Below are 17,891 nucleotides of genomic sequence, written 5' to 3' on the forward strand. Positions count from 1 at the left end.
AACCTCTTTTAATTATACACCTTAATTAATTAATAAAACCATAAGGGTGTGAATTGAACTTTTCAAAACATTACTAGGGTTTTAGAATTTAGCATTCCTAATTAAACTTTTAATCAACTTTTAAATTCCAAAACTTGAGGGCAAGTTTTGAACCTTTTTCAAAACATTAGGGTTTCAACTATTTAAATTTCAAAAAAACAAAACTTTTAGGTTCAAATTTAAACTATAAAACCTAAGGGGCAAAATATGAAACTTTTCATAACAACAAGGATCAAATAACAAATAATTCAAATTAACATTTAATCACATAATTATCCATATTTGATTTATTTAATGATTTCTTGCAAAACAATTTATCAAATTACTCAAAATAATTAATCAATTATCACATAAGGAAACAATTATCTTATTAACTGATAAATATCTTCAATTAGACCAAAATAATAGTCAAATATATCATATAATCGGTTTAATATTGATCTAACATGATAAGGTACCTATCCATAAGCAAAAACAGCAAGAAAACCCGAGATACCCTCCATCTGACGAGTTGATTCGTCGAGTCAAGCCTGGACTCGTCGAGTCAGCATGTACTCGGCGAGTTCAGCTATGGACTCGGCGAGTCCAGCCTCCAGAAACCCAAAAAACGATTTTTCCAGTTATACAATGCATCAATACAATTGAAACCAAGCTAGGCTCTGATACCACTGATAGGTTTTGGTCCTAAGAACATCCTATGTGCTCATACAAACCCTAAAGCTTGGATCTAGGTTTCTCTATTGTACATGCAAGTTATCCAAGACTATAAACCCTAATTCTAGCATTCAAATAATCATATTAGCCATAAGAATAAGTTTATAATGTTACCTTGATTGTTATGTAGCAATAACAATCCCAAATCTCCTTCAATTGACTTTGGAAGGCTTAGAGTCACAAGTGTCACTCCGCTAATGGTTCACAAACACCATAAGCAAGAGGATGAAGAGGAGAGAGGTTGGAGGCTGCCCAAAAACGTTGAAACCCTAGAAAGAAGATTAGCCACGTTTTTGGGTCATAAGGGTCTTATATATAGTAAGGCTATTAGGGTTATCTAACAAGGAAACCCTAATTTGGATGCTTAAGCCCTAAGCAACTGAGCCCTTTCCTTAAGCCTTGGACGATTTCATATGGGCTTCCCCCATAGAATTCGTCCATCCCTTAATATAAGGCAATCAATGGCCCAAATTATAATTATCTTATAATTACAATTCCAGTCCCTTAAGTTTAATTAATCTCTTTTAGTAACAAAACTAATTACCAATTAATTATTTACTAATATTAATTAAACAATGTGATTTCTCCTTTAATATATTATTCCCATAATATATTAATAAATCATATTTAATCCTTTCTCTCCATAATTCATCCTATCAAGTTGCTTTGGTGAAGGCAACCCAAAAGAACCATGCACCATCGGGTCAAGTACATACCAAAATAGTTATGAACTTAGACACTAATCCAACAGTTATAACCATACTTGACCATTGAATTGCCTAAACGACGTTCTTCAGGCGTCATAATCGAAATAACTTTGTAACCCAAGCCTACCGACCTAACTGTAGCTAATAGTTATGGTGTGGGATTGTCAATCCGTATAGATCTATACACAAAATCACGTTCTTCCCCCGAGGAGACTTTGGTTATAATCTCAGGGCTTTTGTTAGTACTTAAGAAAGTACGCGAGGAATGTTCACTCATAAAATGCTATACTAACGTTTAGGTGTAGAATAAAATGAATCCATTGAGTTTGTTTACTATCTATATGTTTCATAAACTATACCCTATATAGTTTATATGTTTGATCGCATTGAATCTGTGTTTTGTATATTGGTAAGATGATTGTTCCATAAACTATACCTATTATAGTTCATATGTTCATTAACGTATTCAATTTCATGTTTTTTCATTGAAAAACTCTACGATTACGTTGAAAACTTCCCTCATGCTCCACATAATACAAAAGGGATATAATATCTAAGTGTTTTATACAAGCATGGAAAACGTATAGTTGTATCGATTGTATCAGTTCTAAGTGTATTGAAATTCTTTTGGTATAATTCCATAAGATCAATGATGTTTGGCTTGTATCCCCCCTGAAAACATTAAAACTTTAAAGATATAGTGGTATGAACTCACCTGCTTGTGAGTGACTTGGATGAATGACAAAGGTGTGATGCATGCTAATTAAAGTCCCGAGCACAATACGGTCCCAATAAACACATATTAACATGTATAGGCCTACAATTAGTTTTTTAAACCACTAACAAGCATAGGAAACATCCTTAGGATGTAGGAAAAACTTTCAATGAAGTGTTAGAATCAAGAATGAGGGACAAAAAGGAGTTCACAGCCAACCACCATGCATTTACGGCCCAAGATGTGTTCACGACCCATGAACACATGAAGGGTTTACGACCCAAGATGTGTTTACGGCTATGAGCACTTGAAGGGTTTACGATCCACTCACGAATATTTGAAGGGTTTACGGCCCATCTATGAAGGGTTTACGTCTGTGAACTCTTCAAGATCATAAAGATGGCGATGAAAGTGATGAATCAATCGATGAGTATGAAACACTTTACATGAATAAAATGAATAATAAGTGAAAAGGGGAGAATTACTTACTCTTGTGGGGCGGGAAAAGAGCTATTGTTGGATGAGTCTTGAGAGAATCTTGAGGAGTTTTTGGCCAACGAGGGAAGAAATGAGGAAAAATGAAGGAAATATATATATATATATATATATATATATATATATATATATATATATATATATATGTGTGTGTGTGTGTGTGTGTGTGTGTGTGGAGGGTTCACAGCCCAACATGGTTTCACGGCCGTGAACCTAGTTTGCGGCCGTGAACACCCTTTGGAGAGTTCTCTGTTTCGATTGCATTCCTCTAATCCCAAGCTAACACTTCTCAACATCCCACTCTTAAGTGTACTAGGCTTAAAGACTCTCAAACTGACCCTGAACAGAATAAAATGATAGTAGAAACAAGTCTGACTTTTATTGATTGAATTTTTGACTTACATAAAAAGATTTCGGGTTGTCAAATGGTGTACATGGCGGTGGTTAGGGCTGCAAACGAGTCGAGCCAAGTTCGAGCCTGACCAGGCTCGAACTAGGCTTGTTTAAATATTTATAGACACGAGCTTGACTCGTTTTGAGCCTTGTGGTACACAGCTCGAAATCGGCTCATTAATAATTGTACAGGCTCGGGCTCTGTTTGGGCTCGGCTCGACTCGTCTATGGTATACTCTAATTTCCTAAAATGGTATTTATTAAATTATTATTCATTTTAATATATAAAACTAAAAATAAATTTTTTTATTTTATATATATATATATATATATATATATATATATATATATATATATATATATATATATATATATATATGTTCGTTTAGGCTCGCGATCCTAATCGAGCAAAGTAATAGAGGCTCGAGCACGAGCTCGATTATTAAACAAGCCTAATATTAAGCTCGAGCTCGGCTCGGGCTCGTTTAAAATCGATATCGAGTCGAGTTTTTAGCAATTCGATCTCAAATAGTTCACGAGTAGTTGGGCTCGTTTGCACCCTAACGGTGGTCTTGGAGCTTCACAATGTCCAAGCATGATAAGCAACGGAAATTGAAAAAGAATTTGTGCACCGCAATATAATTAGTTAAAAATAGAAATCTAGCAAACACTAAATCCAAAAATGTAGCTTATGCAAAAATTCTATTATTAACGAATTCAAACAACCACCCACCATTTTTTATAAAGTAAAATAGTAAACAGTCATATATATATATATATATATATATATATATATATATATATATATATATATATATATATATATATATATATATATATATATATATATATATATATATAATTTCCCATACTACACTGCCTGCCAAAATTTCTAATCGGGACCGTGACATTATTCATATTTGGAAACTCAACCTTGTCTACATAATTTTCCATTTTCGTTAACCAACTTTATAATAGATGTAATCTTGTAATCTCAGTGTTTAACATTTATTACATTGAGTTATTCATTAAAATCAATATAGTTGAGTGTATATATATATATATATATATATATATATATATATATATATATATATATATATATATATATATATATATATATATATATATATATATATATATATATATATATATATATATATATATATATATGGAAAAATGAATATACCCTTTAAGGGTATATAAGCTTAGGTACTCAAACACATAATACTACATCGTTTTGTATGATAGATATCCATTAAAATTGTCCAATGTTATTAGAATACAATTTATAATTTGATTTACTTCCAAGATTTTTATTAATTTCACTTTTGTCTTCCTCTTACATAAATTTCATTTTCAACTATAATATATATAGCCTACTAGGTTTTTGGCAAAAAGATGTGATGTAAAGAAAGATAATAGTGAAATTTCGAAAATCTTAATTGTAAATCAACTTAGGAAGTGAAGTTAAAGAGAATTATAATGAATATATCAAACAAAACAACGTATTATAGTGGGTTTGGGTACTAAGCTTATGTACCCTTAAGGGTATATTCACTTTTTCCATATATATATATATATATATATATATATATATATATATATATATATATATATATATATATATATATATATATATATATATATATATATATGTATGGAAAAATGAATATACCTTTAATGGTATATAAGCTTAGGTACCCAAACTCACCATAGTAAGTCGTTTTGTATCATATAATACATTATAATTGTCCAATGTTTTTATAATTTAACTTCTAACTTAATGTACTTCCAAGATTTTTGTAAATTACACATTTATGTTCGTTTTATATAATTTTCATTTTCAACTACAATATATATAGTCCAGTAGATGTTCGGCAAAAAGACATGATTTAAGAGAAAGATAATAGTGAAATTTCGAATATTTTGAAAGTAAATCAAGTTAAGGTTGAAGTTTAAGAAAATTATAATAAATATATAAAAAAAAAACGACTTACTATGGTGTGTTTGGGTAACTAATCTTATATACCCCTAAAAGTATATTCACTTTTCCCATATATATATATATATATATATATATATATATATATATATATATATATATATATATATATATATATATATATATATATATATATATATATGGGAAAAGTGGATATACCCTTAAGGGTATATAAGTTTAGGTACCCAAACACACTATAATACATCATTTTCTTTGATATATTTATTATAATGTTCTTAAACTTCAACGTTAACTTGATTTACTTTCAAGATATTCAAAATTTCACTATTATCTTTCTCTTAAATCACATCTTTTTGCCGAACATCTACTGGGCTATATATATTGTAGTTGAAAATGAAAATTATGTAACAAGTAGATAAATATGTAATTTACAAAAATCTTGAAGTACATCAAGTTAGAAGTTAAATTATAAGAACATTGGACAATTAGAATGTATTCAACCTCATAACTTGATTGTTTCCAAAATCTTTGAACTTTCACCATTATCATCCTTCAAATGACGTCTTTCTATCGGAGACCCCTTGGTGGGCTTCATATACTACCGTTACAAATCAAATGGTGTAGGAAGAATATAATGGTGGATATCTGAAAATCTTGGAAGCAAATCAAGTTAAGGGTTGAATTTTAAGAACCTTTGACGATTGCAATAGAAATATAATGCAAAACAATGTAGTATAATATGTTTAGTAGCTAAGCTTATATAAGGTTGTTAGGTATATTCACTTTACCCATATATATATATATATATATATATATATATATATATATATATATATATATATATATATATATATATATATATATATATATAGGGTTAGGTTCATTTGAGACCACTTATATTTTGTGAGACCGTGAGACGCATTTTTTTATTTTTTTATTTATTTTTTATTTTTTTTAGTTAATTCATGTTCCGAAAATAATATTTAAAAAAAGAATTTTTTAATTTTTCTAATTATTTTGCATTTTAAAATTATTTTTAGAATATGTACAGTGTAATATTCTATTTAGAATATTTCACGTATTTTTCAAAAAAAATAGAATTTTTTTTATTTATTTTTGTTTTTTTTAGTTAGTTCAAGTTCCGAAAATAATATTTAAAATTTTTTTTTTTAGATTTTTCCATTTATTTTGCATTTTAAAATTATTTTTTAAAATATGTCAGTGTAATATTATATTTAGAATATTTCAAATATTTTTAAAAAAAAACGGAATTTTTTTTTTATCTTTTTTATTTTTTTTTATATTTTTTTATTTAATTCAAGTTCCGAAAATAATATTTAAAAAAATAATTTTTGGATTTTTCCATTTATTTTGCATTTTAAAATTATTTTTAGATTTAATCTCACGGTCTCACAAATTAGAATGATCTCAAATGAACCTGAACATATATATATATATATATATATATATATATATATATATATATATATATATATATATATATATATATATATATATATATATATATATATAACCTCAACTGTATTGATTTTAATGAATGACTCAATGTAATGTAATAAATGGTAAACACTGAGATTACAAGATTACATGTATTATACAAGATTACATCTATTATAAATTGGTTAACGACAATGGAAAATTATGTAGACAAGGTGGCGTTTCCAAATATGAATAATGTCACGGTCCCGATAAGAAATTTTGGCAGGCAGTGTAGTATGGGAAATTAATTGTCAATTTTGTTTTATGCTACTTAAAATCGAAATCTGTTCGTCCTTCTCAACTGTTCGTTAATTAAGTACATTAAATATTTGTCAAATGGGCAGAAATCTTTACCTAAACATATCCTACCGACTGAGGCATTTAATAATTTCTAGCCGCCTCTTGAGGGCGATGATTGAGGCCTTCGCCTCTTGTTATATCTTGCCCTCTATAAATTGAAGCAAGACCACCTCCACAAAATGCAACTCCTCCATACCCATCTTTTCTTTCTTTGCATTCTTCGAGATATATTCAGATATGAAGTCATCAGTAGAATGCACCACAGTTTTTGCAGTAACAGTTCTGGTGGTGATCTTGGCCGGATCTCAGATTGCCACGGCGGCTACATGCTCAGTGACGCAGCTATCACCATGTCTGCCGGCGTTCACATCATCAGCAAGACCATCGGCACAGTGTTGCTCCAAGCTGAAAGAGCAGCGCCCATGCCTTTGCGGGTACATAAGGAACCCTAGTTTGAGATCGTATGTTACGTCTCCTAATGCAAGGAAGGTTGCAAGCACTTGTGGCGTTTCCATCCCGAAGTGCTAAGACGCCATGAAATTAGTAACAGACCTCCAAGCTTTTACGAATAGTACTACTTGTGATGAAGTTTGTATCTGTTATATTTGTCTTGTTCTCTGTCTCAAGTTGCTTGAGTTCTGAAGAGAAGTACTTGTGTGTCCTATAATTTAGTGATGTTCTTCTGTTTAATGATTTTGTATCTGTCATAAAAAGTGGGATTTGGAATAAACGTGGAACCAATATTGTTTTGGAATGCATCTTTTAAAAGAATAATCTAATAAAATAATCTGTTTTTCAATATGGTTTTATTTAGGGTTTAACATGGTATGGTATCAGTTGATTTTTACTCAAACCGTGTACCGTACCAACTATAATTGATATAATTTTTTTGCTATCAGTATCGTACCAACTATACTTAGTACCAACTTGTTTTGCTACCAATAAGTTTGGTTGGTACAAATTGGTAATGAAGTTCAGAACTTGCCTTGTTATTTGTGTTGTGTGATTCTTGAACCAAATTCTAGGGTTTAAGGTCCCAAGATGGAGACTTTACGAGCAAATAGTTCCTATTGGCCTAGATCTATCATATTCCAGGACTATATGAGTTGTATGTTCATAAAAATGCAATCTTGGACGTAAACGTTGGACCATGCATGAGATCTAAACTTTTAATGGAGAAAGGAAAGGTGTTAGAAGGCGTGGAAACCTTTATAGCCATCCAAAGGCTTAAAGGTTTCGAATTTATGGATTACGAGGTATTAGAATGGCCAGATCTGGAATATGAGATTATGTACTAACTGTTTAGGACATTAAAATGAAAAAAGTAAGAAACTGGGATTTATGCTGGGCGTAATCCCAGTAGGGGGTCGCGTTAACCGTTTCTGGAGTGCAAGGGTACGCCCCGCGTACAGGAGTTGGTACGCCTCGCATACTGCTTGTTGTTGACTTTTGTTGACTTGTAGGGTTTTAGTCAACATGTGGACTTTTGAGTCAGTGAGGGGTAAAATGGTCTTTTACCCTTTCTGTGGAATTGTAGAAAGGAATGTAGTATAGCCTTGAGGGTCGTTAATGATTTGGAATGGTTACTTGATGTGATTACGCGAGGCTAGGTCGTTGTTTCGAGATTCAGAGATATCGAGCACGTGAGACACTAGACATCATACGAGGTGAGTCTTCTCACTATACTGTACCTGGAAGGGTACCTATGTGTGACCGTAAGGTCTGGTATGCTATAAGATATATGCATTTTATGCTATGAGTTGTCTGTTTTGTATGTGATATGTATTCTATGCTTGATATGGGCCGAAAGGCATTATGATATGGGCCGGAAGGCATTATGATGTAGACCGGAAGGTTTGGGAGTCATGGACCGGAAGGTCGACATGGGTAGGACCGGAAGGTTTACCAAGTTGGGACGGAAGTCCCGTGAAACACATGGACCAGAAGGTCGTGTAGAGTGTGGCCTGGAATGGCGTATGTGTGTAGGTGGTATATTGGGGAACTTACTAAGCATTTATGGTTACAATTGTTGTGTTATGTGTTTCAGGTACTAGCGAGGATCATGGGAATGCGCCGACATGACTTGTACACACACACAGATAGATTTGGATATATTTAATCTTGGGATTTGATATGTTTTGTATTATGCCCATGTTACATTGGATTTTATGATTTGTCATGAAGTAAATTATGTTTTAAGGAAACGAAAATTTGTTTTGAAAATTTACGTTGTTACAAGTTGGTATCAAAGCCTTGGTTTGATGGACTCGGATGCACCTTTAGGCGTATCTGAACTCAAACTGAGGATTTGAGAAATTTTCAACAATAAAAACTAAATTTTCTAAAAAAGCAAGAAGTTTTGAAACAAACAGAGCAGAGCAGTGTGTACAGTCAGCCAGCACCCGAACGGTGAATCCCTAAAATACCCTTACATTATGTGCTATGAGATATGCTATGTTATGTTATGCATGCTAGAGTAGGCTAGGTATTCATATTAGGACTAGAGTGGTGTAACAGCCCGAAATCCAGGTATCCTTCTATTTAGCCCTGCATCTTTGATATATTTCCAGTTAGGGTTTGCATGTTAGGTGAGTACGCTGGGCGTACCAGGAGTACGCTGCGTGTACTCGTGCGCTTCATTTGGATGCGTTTACCCTCGGGTACACTGGGCGTACCCAAGGTTACGCTGGGCGTAACCGGTCCAGACCTAAAAACCCTAATTCTTTTGGAGGGCTATAAAAGGAATGTGTGGCTGGACTTCTCAGCCACCATACCTCAGAGAGAAACCCTAAAGAGAGTGTGCATTCGTTCTTAGGCCATTTTGTGAGTATTCTAAGTTTGGTGGTGCCATTCCAAGGTAGCAAAGGAGAAGAAGAGCTCATTGGGAAGGCTAGAAGTGGTGTTCAAGTGTGGATCTGAGCTTTACAAAGGTTGAAGCTTCATTATCAGGTAAAAAGTTAGGATCTTGGCATATGGTTCATGTTATATGCTTCAAGTACCATTTTCTAGGGTTTTAGTCCCAAAGGTGGAGACTTTTTGTGCAAATGGTCTCCATAAGCTTAGATCCATCATATTTATGGTCTATTGGAGTTGTAGACTTATAAAAATGATATCTTGGACGTGAATGTTGCACCATGCATGAGATCTAGGTCCTTGAGTTGGAATAGAATGATGTTAAGAAGTGTTGGAGCCTTTACAGCCATGTCGAGGCTTAAAGGTCTCGACTTTATGGGTATAGACGCATAAACAGAGTCGAATCTAGAAGTTGGAGTATTCGCTTAACCGATTAAGACCAGAAATGAAGTATGTTAAAGTCTGATGGTTACGCTGGGCGTAACTCCCAGTACGTGCAGCATACTGGGTGGAGACCCCGATCCATGGGTTGGCGATGTATGCCCCACGTACTCACAAGGTTGACTTTTGTTGACTTTTAGGGTTTTGGTCAACATGTAGACTTTGGGTCAAGGAAGGGTAAAATGGTCTTTTACCCTCTGAGGAATGATGATAAGGGGTAAAGTTTAGTTGTGGAAGTCTTTGATTATTAAAATGATATTTTTATGATTAGGAGAGGTAGAGTCGTTGTTGGGATTTGGAGATAGCGAGTACGCGAGATCTTAGACTTTCCGCGAGGTGAGTCTTCTCACTATACTGTACCCGGAAGGGTTTTATTGTGTGACCGGAAGGTCGGATATGTTATGAGTTATATGCATTGTATGTGATAAGTTAATCGTTTTTATGTGCCATGTATGATATGCTTGATATGGGCCGGAAGGCATTATGTTATGGGCCGGAAGGCGTATATGTTATGGGCCGGAAGGCGTTGTGATGTGGACCGTAAGGTTGATGTAGGTAGGACTGGAAGGTTTACCTAGTCGGGACGGAAGTCCCTTGAGACACATGGACCGAAAGGTCAGGGCCTGGAAAGGCGTATGTGCGTAAATGGTATTTTGGGGAACTCACTAAGCATTTATGCTTACACTTGTTGTGTTATGTGTTTCAGGTACTAGCGAGGACCGTGGGAAGGCGCCGGCGTGATTGTACACACTGTCGGAGAAACTATTTTTTTTAATGATCATGGGATGTATTTTGTTATGATAACATTGTTCACGTTGAATTTGGAATATTAAACGATGGTTTTTGATGTTTGCAAAAATGAAAACTTTGTTTTAAAATTTACGTTGTTACAAGTTGGTATTAGAGCCTTGGTTTGAGCGATTCAGATACACCTTCGGGCGTAACTGAACTCAAACCGGGGATTTGAGGAAAATTTTTAATTAATAAAAGCAATAAAAAAATTGATAAGAGATTTCGAAACAACCAAAGGAGAAACAGTGTGTAAGGTCAGCCAGTGCCCAAACGGTAAAATCCCCAAAATACTCTTACAATATGTGTTATGAGATGTGTTATGATATGATACACATGCTAGTAGACTAGGTATTCATATTAGGACTAGAGTGGCCTGATTTGTGACGCCTTAGTCTAGGGGAAACTACTGCTATGAGAGGCTTTGAGAGCAAGTAGGTAGCCAGCACATAGCAAGAATAAAGTACTCATGATCCGGGGTTCGGGGAGGAGGACTTGGGGTGAATGCTGATGCGGTGTAGTTGGTAGTATTGGGCCTGTACTACTGAAGACACCGGGTCAGTGGGCAACCCAAGTAAGAATCCTTGGGTATCGGAGACCGAGTAGGGTTGCGTTATCGAGTGCGATTATGCTCGATGGAGTCTCTGATATTTTTATGTTGTATTTTAGAGGCATTATGGTTGGACCACGCCACAGACCTGGTACGAGCAGTGTGAGTGACGAGGAGCTTCGTTAGATGATTCATGAGGAGGTGGCTGCGGCGATCCGCGCCAAGATTCTGAAGATGTTTGGATCTATTAAGACCACTCTGATGGAGACTTTTGATGTGCGGTACGCCGCGGTGACTGAGACCGCAGCCGCTGCGGGTACCGCAGCTGTGGCTGCTGCCAGACCACAGGGAGGTGACTCATTGCTGTTCCGGGAGTTCAGCAACACGAAGCCACCCGAGTTTGACGGGATGCAGGATCCGATCGTTGCGATGAGATGGATTGCTGATATTGAGGGATTCTTCTACAGTTGTTCATGTCCGGAGCATCCGAGGGTACGGTTCGCTTTGAACCAGCTCCGCCTGGGAGCAAAGGATTGGTGGAAGTTCATGACGACGAACTTCACTCTTGCGGAGGTTTCGGCCGTGACTTGGGATAGGTTTACTTCTATGTTCAGAGACGAGTATATTCCCCCGGTGGAGAGGGAACGGTTGGTTCAGGAGTTCTTGACCCTCAAGCAGGGTAATGATTCGGTTACGGTGATCACTTGGAAGTTTCATGAGAGGGCGATGTTTTGCCCTGAGTAGGTGTCCACTCAGCAGGCTCGGATGAGCCGATATTTGGGTGTACTGAGGAGGGATATCTGGGAGTTCGTATCGAACTCGTCATACCAGACCTTTGCTGAGCTCCAGGAAAATGCCAGGAAGAGAGAGATCGAGTTGGAGACTCAGGCCAGGGAGGAGGCCGAGTCTCAGCGGGTGGATCGGCGGCCGACTCAGTCTCAGCCGGCATCCAAGCGGACCAAGTCCGCCGATTCGAGGACGGGAGGTCAGAAGGGTTGCACTTGCGGAAAGTGCAGCAAGGGTCATGGGGGGGCATGTTGATCAGGTGCTTGCTACAAGTGTGGCAAGGAGGGGCACATTGCTAGGGATTGCCCCAAGGGATTTATGGTTTGCTTTCATTGCAAGCAGACTGACCATCGGAAGGCCGAGTGCCCTCAGCTTCACCAGGGATCTGCGCCTACTGCTAGGGTTACCAAGACTCGGCCGGTGAAAGCCGACGCTCCGAAGGCTCGTGGGAGAGCTTTTCAGTTGATTGCGGAGGAGGTCCGCGCGGCGCCCGATGTCGTAGCTGGTATGTATTCTTTCGTGTATTTACTTTTATGCTAAGATATTGTGCTTATATTATGATATGTGTAGGTACTTTTCTTGTGAATTCTGTACCTGCCTTGGTATTATTTGACTCAGGTGCGAGTCGGTCTTTTGTATCTTTGGCTTTTAGCCAGCACATCGGTATTGATCGGGAGGTGACGAGTCGAACTCTGCACGTTTCTATAGCGGATGAGAAAGCGATATATGCCACTGACGTGATTTGAGGATGTGTGCTCGAGATTTTTGGTGTCAAGTTCCCTATAGACTTGATTCCTATAGCGATGGGGGATGTCTGCGTCATCGTGGGCATCGATTGGTTGAGTAAGTTTGGGGCAGTCATTGACTGCGAGAGACAGCTGGTGACTATACGAGACCCTAGTGGAGGAGTGCTTACTGTGTATGGTGAGGGGACCCGGTGTGGGTCAGCATTTTGTTCGGCTGCCAGGGCGAGGCAGAGTTTGCAGCGGGGCTGTAGTGGATTCATAGCCTATGTGATGGAGACTCGAGTGGCCACGGGGAGGCCAATTTCGGTTGACGAGGTTCCAATAGTATGCGAGTTTTTGGATGTTCCCCGAAGAATTACCAGGCGTGCCTCCGGAAAGGCAAGTGGAGTTCCGTATCAGTGTGGTTCCAGGAGCGGCGCCCATCGTCAAGGCGCCTTATCCCCTCGCTCCATCATAAATGCAGGATTTATCCTTGCAGCTTCAAGAGCTGTTAGGAAAGGGGTTTATTCGACCGAGTAGCTCACCTTAGGGAGCGCCGATTCTGTTTGTCAAGAAAAAGGATGGTTCACACCGGATGTGTATCGATTACCGAGAGTTGAACAAGTTGACGGTTAAGAACTGATATCCGTTACCTAGGATCGATGATCTGTTCGATCAGTTGCAGGGGGCATCTTGGTTCTCTAAGATAGATTTGAGGTCGGGTTAGCATCAGATGAGGGTTCGGGATGAAGATATTCAGAAGACTGCATTCAGAACTCGTTATGGACATTACGAGTTTGTGGTGATGCCTTTTGGGCTCACCAATGCCCCGGTTGCGTTCATGGATCTTATGAATAGGGTGTGCAGGGCGATGCTGGATCGGTCGGTGATCGTATTCATTGATGATATTTTGGTATATTCGAGGTCTAGGGAGCAGCATGAGGAGCATTTGAGGGAAATTCTTGGAGTATTGAGATCGGAGAGGCTGTATGCCAAATTCTCCAAGTGTGATTTCTGGTTACGAGAGGTCCAGTTCCTAGGGCACCTTGTTAACCAGAAAGGGATATTGGTCGATCCGGCCACGATCGAGGCGGTGTTGATATGGGAAGTGCCGAGATCGCCCACTGAGATCTGGAGTTTTCTAGGATTAGCCGGCTATTATCGAAGGTTTATCAAGGATTTCTCCAAGATCGTCGTGCCACTTACTAAGATGACCCGGAAGGGTGTTGCATTTTCATGGGGACCGGAGCAGCAGTCCTCATTTGAGACACTTCGTCAGAAATTGTGCGAGGCCCCGGTGCTTGCACTCTCGGAAGGGATGGAGGATTTTGTGGTATATTGTGATGCATCGATATTAGGGTTAGTGGCGGTGCTTATGCAGAGGGGACACGTTATGGTGTATGCTTCGAGGCAGCTGAAACCTCATGAGTCGAGATATCCCACCCATGACCTGGAACTAGGGGCTGTGGTGTTTGCCCTCAAGATCTGGCGGCACTATCTTTATGGGGTTCGGTGTACCATATACACGGACCACAAGAGTCTGAAGTACTTGATGGATCAGCCAAATCTGAATATGCGACAGAGGAGATGGTTGGATGTGGTGAAGGATTATGATTGTGAGATCCTGTACCACCCGGGCAAGGCGAATGTAGTGGCCGATGCGTTGAGCTGTAGGGTGGAAAGTGCCCCGATCCGAGACATTTGTATGAGGTTGATGCTAATGACTCCGATTTTGGACACCATCCGAGGAGCTCAAGCTGAGGTTGCGAGACCAGAAAACCAGAAGAGGGAGCGGGTTTTCGGTCAGGTAGCAGAATTCATTACTAAGATGTATTTGGACCTAAAGAAGGAGTATTGATGGCCCTGTATGAAGAGGGATGTTCCATGGTTCGTCGAGAGGTGCCTGACTTGTCGTCAGGTTAAGGCCGAGCACCAGCGTCCACACGGTAAATTGCAGCCGCTGGAGATTCCCGAATGGAAGTGGGAACATATTACCATGGATTTTATCACCAAATTGCCGAGCACTGCGAGGGGCGTCGATGCGATTTGGGTGATTGTGGATAGATTGACGATGAGTGCTCATTTTCTAGCCATCACTGAGAGCTCTTCTGCAGAAAAGTTGGCAGAATTATATGTGAGGGAGGTGGTATCGCGGCATGGGGTTCCGATGTCGATTATTTCAGATCGGGATGTGCGATTTACTTCCAGGTTTTGGAAGAAGTTTCATGAGGAGTTGGGTACGAGGCTGCATTTCAGTACCGCATACCACCCGCAGACGGACGGACAGAGCGAGCGGATGATTCAGACGCTGAGGATATGCTCCGAGCATGTGTTTTGGATTTTGGAGGGAGTTGGGACACCTGTTTACCTTTAGCAGAGTTTTCGTACAACAACAGCCATCATTCGAGCATTGGTATGCCACCCTTTGAGTTGTTGTATGGGAGGAGGTGTCGCACCCACATCTGTTGGGGAGAGGTGGGGAAGCGGGTGATCGGTAGCACGGAGATTGTACTCCAAACGACCGAGCAGATTCAGCAGGTCAGGCAGAGATTGTTGACCGCGCAGAGTCGCCAGAAGAGTTATGCGGACAGGCGTCGGTCCGAGCTCAAGTTTCAGGTTGGTAACCTTGTGCTCCTAAAGGTCTCTCCTTAGAAAGGAGTGATACGATTCAGGAAGAGGGGCAAGTTGGGACCCCGGTATATTGGACCTTTCAGGGTGATTGCTAGGGTAGGCAGGGTAGCCTACCGGTTGGATGTACCTGCTGAGTTGGGACAGATCCATAACACCTTTCATGTCTCGCAGTTGAGGAAATGTATTGCCGACGAGTCGGCAGTAGTGCCATTAGATGATATTCAGGTGGATGCAGGCCTGAACTATGTGGAGAGACCAGTGGCGATCAGGGATCGGAAGGTTAAGGTTCTGAGTAACAAGGAAGTACCCTTGGTACAAGTGCAGTGGCAACATCGGAAGGGGTCCGAGCTGACATGGGATTCCGAGTCTGAGATGCGGGATCAGTATCCAGAGTTGTTTTCAGTATGAGACTTCAGGGACGAAGTCTGGTTCTAGTGGGGGAGAATTGTAACACCCCGAAATCCAGGTATCCTTCTATTTAGCCCTGCATCTTTGATATATTGCCAGTTAGGGTTTACATGTTAGGCGAGTACGCTGGGCGTACCAGGAGTACGTTGCGTGTACTCGTGCGCTTCATTTGGACGCGTTTACCCTCAGGTACGCTGGGCGTAACCGGTCCAGACCTAAAAACCCTAATTCTTTTGGAGGGCTATAAAAGGAATGTGTGGCTGGACTTCTCAGCCACCATACCTCAGAGAGAAACCCTAAAGAGAGTGTGAATTCGTTCTTAGGCCATTTTGTGAGTATTCTAAGCTTGGTGGTGCCATTCCAAGGTAGCAAAGGAGAAGAAGAGTTCATTGGGAAGGCTAGATGTAACGACGTAAAATTTTAAAACCAATTTTTCATTTTTGCAAACATCAAAACATCGAGTAATATTTTAAATTCCAATGTAAACAATATTGTCACAACCGAATACATCACAAAGATCATAAAAATAGTTTTCCCCGAGTATGTGTACGATCACGCCGGCGCCTTCCCACAGTCCTCGCTAGTACCTGAAACACATAACACAACAACTGTAAGCATAAATGTTTAGTGAGTTCCCCAAAATACAACCTACGCACATACGCTTTTCCAGGCCCTGACCTTCTGGTCAATGTGTCTCAGGGGACTTCCGTCCCGATTGGGTAAACCTTCCGGTCTTACCCACATCAACCTCACGGTCCATATTACAATACCTTCCGACCCATAACATATTCGCCTTCCGGCCCATAACATAATGCCTTCCGGCGCATATCAAGCATAACATACAAGGCACACGTAACGATTAACTTATCACACATAATGCATATATCTCATATCATAATTGACCTTCCGGTTACACAGTCAAACCCTTCTGGGTACAGTATAGTGAGAAGACTCACCTCGTATATCTCGATAACTCGCGAATCCTGGAAATCACTCATGCTCGAACCCCCGAGCTATAATCCTCCTATAACACCATATATCTCTAATTAATACTTTTACCACTAAGGTTGACTACCCCTATCAAGTCAACACTGCTCAACTCTGGTCAACGGTCAATTTGACCGGACTCGGCGAGAGCACTAGAGCGACTCGGGGAGTCTAAGCGTTTTCACCAACTCTCTAGGATTCTCTTTTGACACGTCGAGTACTCCCCTGACTCGACGAGTTCCACCTGGTCATGAATCGCGGGGCCACCGCGACTCAACTCGCCGAGTCGCAAGGTCAACTCGGCGAGTTCCACCTCGACTCAGTCCACCTATCAATCCCTCTCTAACTCTCCGTGTCTCACTGAGTCAACCATAACTCGGCAGGACCACTCACTGAGTGGCTAAGGACAAACTTCATGCTACTCGCCGAGTCTGTTCTTCAGACTCGGCGAGTCCATGCCTTGCATCAACTCAATCTTGCTTCTGAGGTTAGATCCACTCCATACACTCATAGATCTGGCCCTCCTAAGCTCATTTATCACGTAAAGTGACAGTCTTGGCTACCATGCAACACCCACAAGGCTCTTTTTGGAGAAATGACCTCTAAGATGGCAACCCTAGTCTCCAACCCAAAAGGAAGGACATAAAGCATAGCATTTGGGACTTTCTGGACCTGCTAAGGTCCAGATCTAGGTACCATATCTCCATGGGACCTCTCACACTTCAATTATAAAGAAAAAAAGGCAAGAAGAAACCCTAGATTTGACCATATCGACAAAAATACAGAAATAAGCTCTGAATGATACCTCAAGAAGATTCCCCTGGCGAAATGGAAGTAGATCCAAGCTCCCCAACTCTTCTAGCTTGACTTTCCCCTTCCTTTCTTGCACTCA

The 17,891-nt window shown here is 39.3% G+C and overlaps 1 protein-coding gene across 1 annotated transcript; it reads left to right on the forward strand.

The window, feature by feature from the left end:
* The first annotated feature begins 7,001 nt into the window (after nt 1-7,001).
* LOC145013351 (non-specific lipid-transfer protein 2-like) lies at nt 7,002-7,583 on the forward strand. Its single transcript, XM_078972147.1, has one exon. It carries the CDS (start codon nt 7,067-7,069, stop codon nt 7,355-7,357), a length of 291 nt encoding a protein of 96 aa, XP_078828273.1. The 5' UTR covers nt 7,002-7,066; the 3' UTR covers nt 7,358-7,583.
* Nucleotides 7,584-17,891: the final 10,308 nt, after the last annotated feature.

The sequence above is a fragment of the Lactuca saligna genome, chromosome 8 (genome assembly GCF_052625555.1).
Source record: "Lactuca saligna cultivar CGN05327 chromosome 8, ASM5262555v1, whole genome shotgun sequence".
Classification (NCBI taxonomy): domain Eukaryota; kingdom Viridiplantae; phylum Streptophyta; class Magnoliopsida; order Asterales; family Asteraceae; genus Lactuca; species Lactuca saligna.